The sequence below is a fragment of the Nicotiana tabacum genome, chromosome 18 (assembly GCF_000715075.1).
Source record: "Nicotiana tabacum cultivar K326 chromosome 18, ASM71507v2, whole genome shotgun sequence".
NCBI classification, from domain to species: domain Eukaryota; kingdom Viridiplantae; phylum Streptophyta; class Magnoliopsida; order Solanales; family Solanaceae; genus Nicotiana; species Nicotiana tabacum.
Window position 1 is genome coordinate 36,543,369 of NC_134097.1, and position 10,048 is coordinate 36,553,416.

At 39.7% G+C, this 10,048-nt stretch overlaps 1 protein-coding gene across 1 annotated transcript; it reads left to right on the forward strand.

Moving 5' to 3' along the window:
• The first annotated feature begins 1,115 nt into the window (after window positions 1-1,115).
• Window positions 1,116-2,521, forward strand: LOC107788350 (uncharacterized). Its single transcript, XM_016610028.2, has 3 exons — window positions 1,116-1,257; window positions 1,931-2,169; window positions 2,252-2,521. Exons 1-3 carry the CDS (start codon window positions 1,116-1,118, stop codon window positions 2,519-2,521), a joined length of 651 nt encoding a protein of 216 aa, XP_016465514.2.
• The last annotated feature ends 7,527 nt before the right edge of the window (window positions 2,522-10,048 follow it).

Genomic DNA, 10,048 nt, shown 5'->3' on the forward strand with positions numbered 1-10,048 from the left:
TTTGGTAGTATTACTTATGCAACTCTTTATTTCTGCTGTAAAGTATTCCTGCTTTTGGTAATATAACTTCTGCCATCGAAAAAATGTAACTTGGGTTTAACTCAATATCCAAAAATAAGCTAATGAAGTGAGAGTTGTCCATGATCATATCTACCCACATCAAAGACTAGACATCTAGAGCTTGAATAAAACTCGGGAGTCCAACACTGAGCAAACGAAGAATAAGATATGTTGGCGCCAATTTTACATAAAGAAAGTGAATCTTAGACCTAACTTAACCCCAAGAGTTACCTCATGAAGTAATAATTGCCTAAAACCATATGAAAGGATAATAATCTATTTTTATCAACCAATGCAGGAGTGTAAATGATAGACTAATGGCTATTAAATTAGTGGTTGGAGGGCGTACTTTGAACGTTATTAGCGCTTATGCTCCCCAAGTGGGCCTAAATGAGGAGGTTAAAAGGCACTTTTAGGATAGTTTGGATGAGGTTGTCCATGGCATTCTGTCCATTGAAAGGATATTCATAAGAGGGGATTTTAATGGGCGCATTGGAGGTCTGTTAGGTGCTATGATGAGGTGCATGACAGCTTTGGCTTTGGGGTCGAAAATGAAGGAGGTAAGTCGCCGTAAATGATTTGGTGATATCAAACTCGAGTTTTTATAAAAGAGAGGAGCACTTGGTTACCTTCAAGAGCACGACGGCCAACACCCAAATTGACTATATCCTTCTCTGGAGATATGATAAAGGTATGTGTACTTATTGAAAGGTTATTCCGAGTGAGAACCTCATGACCCAGCATAGGTTTTTGGTGATGGACTTAGATATCGTACTGAAGAGGAAAAAGAGGGTTGGGTGTGGTCGATCGAAGATCAGGTAGGGAGCTCTTACTAAGGACAAAGTGAAGGAGTTGCAAGAGAAGTTATTGGTTGTAGGGGCTTGGAGGAAAAGTAGGGACGCGAGTAGTATATGGATGCGGACGACATACTACATTAGGGAGGCTGTGAGAGTGGTGTTATGGGTCTCTAAAGGTTATGTTGAAGGCCACAAAGGAGACAGGTGGTGGAATGAGGAGGTTCAAAGGAATGTAGAAGCCAATAAGTAGCATATTTGATGTTAGTAGAGAGCACAGACGAGGAGGAGGAGAGGAACATCAGAGAATGGTACAAGAAGGCTAAGAAGGAGGCGAAGTTACAGGTCATAGAGGCTAAGACTGCATTGTTTGCTCGTTTGTATGAAGAACTGAGGGACAAAGGCAGGTGCATAAAGTTATTTGGCTGGCTAAGGTGGGTGAGAGGAAGGCTCGTTATCTGGACCAAGTGAGGTGCATCAAAGACGAGGACGATAACGTTTTAATGAAGGAGGCACGAATCAAGCGAAGGTGGCAGACTTACTTCTATGAACTCCTGAATGAAAAGGGAGATAGAAGCATTGTGCTGGGCGATTAGGAGCACGCCGAGAGCCATTGTGATTTTTGGTACTGTAGGTGATCGAGGTTGAGGAGGTCATGGGAGTTATGCGTAAGATGAGTAGGGGCGGAGCGACCAGGCCAGATGAGATTCCGGTGAAATTTTGGAAGTATGTGGGTAGGGCTGGATTGGAGTGGCTAGTTGGGTTATTTAACGGTATTTCTAAGGGCAAAGAAGATGCCCTAGAGTGGAGGTAGAGTATGATGATCCCATTGTACAAGAACAAATGATATATCAAAATTTTCAACAATTATAAGGATATCAAGTAGCTTAGTCACATTATGAAAGTGTGGGAAAGGGTGGTTGGAGCGAGGGTTATAAAGATGGTATCTATTTTCGAAAATCAGTTCGGTTTCATGTCGGGATATTCGACTAGGAAAACCATCCATCTTGTTAGGAGGTTGGTAGAGCAGTACATGGATAGGTAGAAAGATTTACATATGGTGTTTATTGAACTAGAGAAAGTGTACGACAAGGTCCCTGGGGAGGTCCTTTGGAGATGCTTGGAGGCTATATGTGTTCCTGTAGCGTACATGAGACTGACTAAGGAAATGTATGATAGAGCTAAAACTCAAGTGAGGACAGTGGGAGGAGACTCGGAACATTTTCGGTTTGGATGGGACTACAACAAGGATCTACGCTCAGCCCATTTTGACGATGGATACGCTGATGTGTCATATTCAACGGGGGGTGCTATGGTGTATTTTATTCACTGACAACATAATGTTGATTGATGAGATGCGAGACGATGTCAACGAGAAGTTGGAGGTTTGGTGACAGACCATAGAGTCTAAGGGTTTCAAGTTGAGCAAGACAAAAGCACAGTACCTAGAGTGCAAGTTCAACATAGTGTCAGGGGGAGCAGATATAGACATGAGGCTTGATTCACTAGTCATCCCCAAGAAAGCAAGTTTCAACTATCTTGGGTCAGTTATCAAAGGGGACAGGGAGATTGACAAGGATGTCACACACTGTATAGGGGCAGGGTGGATGAAATGGAGGCTAGAATCTGACGTTCTGTGTGACATGAATGTGCCACCAAATATTTAGGGCCAGTTCTACAAGGCGAAGGTGAGACGACTATGCTGTATGGGGAAGAATGTTGGCCAATCAAGAACTCTCATATCTAGAAGATAAACGTAGACGAAATAAAGATGTTGCGATGGATGTGCGGGCATACTAGGTTGGACAAGATTAGAAATAAGGTTATTCAGAGAAAGTGGGCGTGGCCCCTATGGAAGATAAGATGCATGAAACGAGGCTTAGATTGTTCGGGCATGTGAGATGGAGAAGCCTAGATGCCCCACTGAAGAGGTGTGAATGGTTGGCGCTGGTAGGTAGGAGAAAAGGTACAGTGCAGCCTAAGATGTACTGGGAGATATGATCAGGCAGGACATGACGTGACTTCAGCTTACCGAAGACATGACCCTTGACAGGAGGGTATGGAGGTCGATGATTATGGTAGAAGGGCAATGGGTCGTTGTGTATTTTTCTGATCAGTTCCGAGTTTATTAGGGCTAGCGGACTAGTACATTGTCTTCGATTCTTAGAATGACAGTATTATATTAAGGTTGTTTTAATACTATCTTCCGCTTCGATTTTCTAGTACCCTATCGTATTACTGCTTGTGGCTATTACCTTTTCTATTGCTATTGCTACTGCTTTCTTTCATTTATTTTTCCCAGAACATTACATTGTTGATATCATTTTTCTGGCCTTGTTGTTGTTATTTACTACTTTCTATTCTCCATGTTGTGCCAAGGGTCATTCGGAAACATCCTTTCTATCCTCTAGGATAAGGGTAAGGTATGCACACATATTACTCTTCCCAGACCCTACTTGTGAGATCCCACTGAGTTATTGTTGTTGGCTTTGTTATCAACAAAAATGTAGGACACTTAATAATAGCATTTATTGGTTTCCTGTATTAAAATTCATATAATTTATGGGGACTTTAAAACCAGAAAGCAAACATTTGGTTATTAATATTGGTAAAATATACGCGAAAATCTAGGTTTTAACTTTTACGAGATAGAGTGTGAACAAGTGGATTAGAGTATTTAAATAAAGTTAAAATGCTCTTAAAAATGGCAGTCCTTACATAATAATCCTCGTATTATTTTTCATTGTATAACAAATTCACGCATTATTATACAGTAAGTTATGATCTCTACATTCTTATATATTGTACTCCTTGTTTTATTGGATACGAAGTTTAAGAAAAAAATTAAGACATTTGAAATTTGTGGTCCTAAACAAGTCCAAATGGGCCCAGAGTATTTGTGTGGTTATATAAGCTTCTCATTAAAGATAGAGTTGTAACTTTAAGCTAAATTGTTACCAAATTTAGAAAGAGTTCATTTTTTTTGGAACGGACCAAAAAGGAAATAAGTTCACATAAACTGGAACAGAGGAAGTATAAACAATCGCTGTGTTATAATCCTCATATAACTGAGCTGTAGACTAAAAGATGTTGATACTATCAGTAACTATGCAAAAACATTTATGTTTATTATTTAAAGGTAAAACTTTTCACACATGCATCAAATCATATATGCTATTGACATTCTTTTTCGAAATGTTGCTAGTTTTCCTCACAATTTTGGTTCAATTATTTTTTCTCCCGCAACCTTCTTGAGATTTTGATGACTTTTCACTTTTTTCAGTATTTCGAGTAACACATTAAATATGATATGAGTTTTTAAAACCACCGATTGATTTTTTTCTTTTGCTTAGATAGATGTCGATGATAATCAGCTCTCATATTATAGAATTAGCTGATGATAAGCTCGAAATGTAGTAGTAGTATTTTTACTAGGCTGAATACATCCATAAATACATAAATTCGGTACGATATTTTATTTAGATGTTTAACCTTAGCTGTCATTTTTTATTCCCAACTTTCACTTATTGAAATTCATCTTATTAGAGTTGCATCTATTAAATCATTAATGCTGACATGGCGGATTGCGCATTTCATACCTGACATTAGCCTATAAAATAACTTTCCCATAGCTATTGACATTTTTTTTTTGAGTTTCTTCTCAACCTCCTAGTCGCTAACGAAATATTAGTGTTTTGATTTTTTGAAAATGGAGAGGAAGCAAGGGTTTGGAAAATTGAGCAATTTCCCTCTTATTACAGTCCGAAAAAAGTTTGAAGTTTTGCATGATTGCTAGCATAATTTGTGGATCACTCGATTAATTTTGTTTTTTTTCTTTCATAAATCTTGGCATGTCTTGCCCTCTGAAGAAAAATGGGGCGAGGGGCAAATATAAGAGATGAAAATTAGAGTTACTCTAAATTTTTTACAATGTTTTATGAATCTTTTTTACTTTAGTTTGGTGGATATGTCTCACAACCGAATTCTCCCTCCGTAAGATGTTGTGGCGGCACCTGGTCTCTACGGCTAGGTAAGCTTAACATTTGCGAAATAACAAAATGAAAGTAAAAATTTACCAACTAACTGCAACAGAAAATTAAATAACTAATAAAAATGCCGATCGGCATGTACAATAACCAACACTCTATTATACATAGTACTCCCAAAATCCGAAAAATCATAAGTCACAAGCTACAAAAGAAAAACTAGTATCTTTATATGTCAAAGTCTAAAAAAAGGCACGGAAAATTAAATGACATAGGAGGGAATAGAGGGGAACTCTGACGTTCCTGGACGCGGGCAGATATACCTTGAAGTTCCGTAATCTCGCTGCTCGCTGATAACGAGGCTGAAAATAAGTACCCGGATTTCCACATAAAACATATGCAGAAGAGTAGCATGAGTACACTACAACGGTACCAAGTAAGTGCCAAGCCTAACCTCGGTCGGGTGGTGCCGAGGTTAGGTCAGAGCCCTACTGGTATATAATAAATGAGGCAGACGAATATAGCAGTGTAATAAGAGACTGGAATTTAACAAAGAGAAAACCATAGAGAAATAACAGCACAACACATTGGGATAAAACAGCAGGGAATCTCCCAAAATACCGTCTCGTAGTCCCAAAAGTAAATGCACAGGGAGATCAATCGAGGTACCGCCTCGTAGTCTCAAAAGCAAATGTTTAGGGGGATCTCCCGAGGTACCGCCTCATAGTCCAAAAAGTAAATGTACATGGGGATCTCCCGAGGTACCGCTCGTAGTACAAAAAATAAACACACAACCCGAAATTGATGAATACAACAATTAACAGCAAGAATCCTACAGTTAAGACTGATACAGATAAAGGAAAAAAACATGAAATCAACTAATCATGATGCACAAGTGTTCAAATAAGCAGTTAAGACACGTAGACATGCGATATTTAAGCTAAACAGGATAACTACACATGTTGGTATAGATCAATTAAGATGAAACATGTTATTACTCAGTAAAAATCATGTTTTTACAACAATTAGCTCGTGTACACACTCGTCACCTCGCGTACATAGCGCTCTCATATCATAAAAGTATCACAATAGTACCAAATCCTAAGGGGATTTCTCCAACACAAGGTTAGGCAAACCACTTACCTCGAACCAAGCTCAATCAATCAGTAAGAATGCCTTTTCCATGATTTTCCGACTCCGAATGGACCAAATCTACCCAAAATCAATTATATACCATAAATATAACTATAAGAAACTAATATAATTAATGAAATCAAGGCTTAAAAGTCGATCCGGGACCATGTCTCGAAATCGCGTAAAAGTCACAAAATATGAACACTCATTCACTCACGAGTTCACTCGCACCAAAATTATCCAAATATGATATCAAAATCCGAATAGAATCTCAAAATTTAGTTGAAGAACTTTCCAACTTTTTTCCTAAATTTCTCAACCCAATTCCTTAATTAAATGATGAAATCAACTATAGATTAATAGAATATAACCATAAATGAGTTAAGAATCGTCACCTGATAACTCCCTCTGAACATCCTTCAAATTATCGCCTAAATCCAAGCTCTTAAAGCCCAAAAATGAAGAATAGGATAAAACCCTCGAACTTAGCTTTTTCTTCCAAGCGATCTTCGTACCTGCGACCCTCAGTCACACCTGCGGAAATTCCATCGTAGGTGTAGAATTGAATTAAGAGGCCTGGGTCCGCTTTTGCGATGAGGTGGCCGCACCTGCGGACAATTGTCCACTTCTGCGGACTTTCTCTTCCAGTTCACTCTCCGCATCTGCGAGCTCGTAGATGCGGTATTTCCCTCACACATGCGACCCCTGGCCACCGATTCTAATCCCGCTTCTACGCTTGATATCACGCATGTGTCCGCACCTGCGGCACCGCAGGTGCGATTACACTAGAAGCTTGAGAGCTTCAGCAATTTACACAAGTTAAATTTTGATTCATTAAGCATCTGAAACTCACCTGAGGCCCCCCGGGACCTCAATCAAACATACCAACAAGTCCTAAAACATTATCTGAACTTAGTCAAGCCCTCAACCCACATCAAACAATAATAAAATCATGAATGCCCCTCCAATTCAACGTCTGGACACGCTCCTAAGTCCAAAATCACCCAACGGAGCTAACGGGACTAATGAAACTCCATTCCGGAGTTGTCTTCACACAGTTCCAACTACAGTAAATATCCTTGAACTTAAGCTTCCGTTTTAGGGACTAAGTGTCCCGAAACACTACGATACCAAAAACAGAACCTCCCAACAAGTCACATAAGCAGAAAAAATACGGGGAAAACAATAAATAGGGGATCGAGGCTATTTCTCTCAAAACGACCGACCGGGTCGTTACATCATCCCCCTTTTAAAACAATCGTTAGTCCTTGAGAAAGCATAGGGACATACCTGAAGTGATGAAAAAATAAGGATAACGGCTGCATATCTCTTGCTCGGTCTCCCAAGTTGCCTACTCGACCAGCTGACCCCTCCGTTGAACCTTCACTGAAGCGATGTTCTTTGACCTCAACTTTCGAACCTGCCAGCCCAAAATAGTCACCGGCTCCTCAACATAAGTCAAATCCTTGTCCAACTAGACTGAAATGAAATCTAACACATGGGATGGATCGCTGTGATACTTCCGGAGCATATAAACATGGAATAATAGATGAACTCCTACTAGACTGGGAGATAAGGCAAGCTCATAAGAAACCTCCCCAACTCACTCAACACCTTGAATAGACCAATAAACCATGGGATCATCTTCTTCCCGAACCTCATAACACCCTTCATGGGCGAGACCCGGAGCAAGACCCGCTGCCCAACCAGGAATGCAAAATCGCGGACCTTTCGATCTGCATAACTCTTCTATCTGGACTGGGCTGTGCGAAGTCGATCCTGAATCACTTTGACCTTATCCAAAGCATCTTGAACCAGGTCTATACCCAAAAGCCTAGACACGCCCGGCTTGAACCAACCCATTGGAGACCGGAACCATCTAAATGCTTGACTGATAACTGTTATTGTAGGCAAACTCCGCAAGTGGAAGAAACTGATCCCAAGAACCTCCAAACTCCTTCACATACCCACAGAGCATATCCTCTAGTATCTGAATAGTGTGCTCGGACATTCTATCCATTTAAGGGTGAAATGCTATGCTTAACTCAACACGAGTACCTAACTCATGTTGTACGGCCTTCTAGAATCGTGATGTAAACTGCGTACCCCGATCAGAGATGATAGATACCAGCATGCCATGAATCCTGACATCTCGCGGATATAAACTCGAGCTAGATGCTCAAAAGAATAAGTAGTCATCACAAGAATGAAATGAGCTGACTTGTTCAACCTATCCACAATCACCTAAACTGCATCAAACTTCCGCTGAGTCTGTGGAAGCCCAACAACAAAATCTATAGTGATCCTCTCCCATTTCCACTCCGGAATCTCTAACTTCTGAAGCAATCTGCCTGGACGCTGATGCTCATACTTCACATGCTGGCAATTTAGACACCAAGATACATATTCCACTATGTCCTTCTTCATTCTCCTCCACTAATAATGCTTCTTCAAGTCCTGATACATCTTCGCAGAACCCGGATGAATGGAGTACCGCAAACTGTGAGCCTCCTGGAGAATCAACTTATGCAAACCATCTACATTTGGGCACATATAGCCTGCTCTGCATCTTCAATGCACTATCATCTCCAATAGTGACCTCTTTAGCACCACTGTGTTGAATCGTGTCCTTAAGGACAAGCGGATGGTGGGTCATCATACTAATGCTCTCTGATACAATCACAAAGAGAAGACTGGGAGACCACACAAGACAACACTCGAATCGGCTCAGAAATATCCAATCTAACAAACTGTTTGGCCAAGGTGTTGCGGCTAAACGCACACGCAAGTATACGTAGTTGTCAAGTAATAAAGTGACAAAAAGTCGGATGTCGAACCCACGAGGACTTGTAATTAACTATAAACTAAATTAGACTATCCAAAGTATCTAACAAGAATTAAATATAGAAATATTTGATTCTAAACTAATTAGAATAAAGGAAAATAAATGGTGAAATCTGAACAAGGGAAAAATAGATTTTTATGATATCAATGTAATGAAAATGATCTAGGGTCATGGGCTATCTAACATTCCTATTGTATTCTTCAATTGAATTGACTAATAAATTTATCTAGTTTATTGGTTGACAGGGTTAATATTGCTCATAAGAATCTGTCAAGTTCTTACTTGCCTATTCAAGCTAACCTAACGCCTATATGTCTATGGAGTTAGAATCAACAATAACGCATTTATAATTCCTATATATCAACCAAACAAGACAATTAGGTATATGTCTATCCTAATCGCGAATCCATTCCCCGATGCCCATATTCAAGAACTTGCTCTACTCAATTCTATATGCAATCTAGAATTCCCACTTTCGAGTTCAATTCAAGATTCATAGACAGTATTCAAATGGTGACAAAGATATAAAATAAATAAGTGCAGGATTAAATAAATAAACCAATATGATAAACTAAGAAATCAAAACCAATATCCGAATAACAATAGTCATGAAGAACTACAGCCCTAGAACGTGATGTTTAGCTCCACATAGACATGGTAGCCAAACAACAAATAATACATAGAAACATAAAAATTACTAAATTTGGTGGAAGAAAGATGGAACTTGATGAAGTCCTACCTCCACGGCGGCTCCGCGCTTGTGTTTTCCTCTAAAAAAACGTTCTCCCTTCTCAAAATAGGTTTAGGTTGGCTTTTATATGAGTTGGGGGCATCTTTGGGTCTAAATAACCGAGTCCTATTCGAAATAGGACATGTTCACGTTTTGAGCATCTAGGCCAGTGTGGGGCGCTGGCCTTGGCGCTCAAATCTTATACATTTTATAAATTGCGCCACAGCCAGCGCCCCACGCTTGTTGTGGCCCTCAAATTTCACTTTTTGCCTTTTTGTCCCGATTTCGCTCCAATTCGTGCCATTTCATCCCAAATTGCATCCGAATGATTCCTACACATAGAAATACCACAAATGAGCACAAATCATCATATTATACATCTCAAATCTTTGAGACATGAGCTAAATGCGAAGCGATATATATATCAAAATAAACATACTTTAAGCCGATTATCAATACCACACACTTAGACTCTTGCTCGTCCTCGAGAAATGGAACT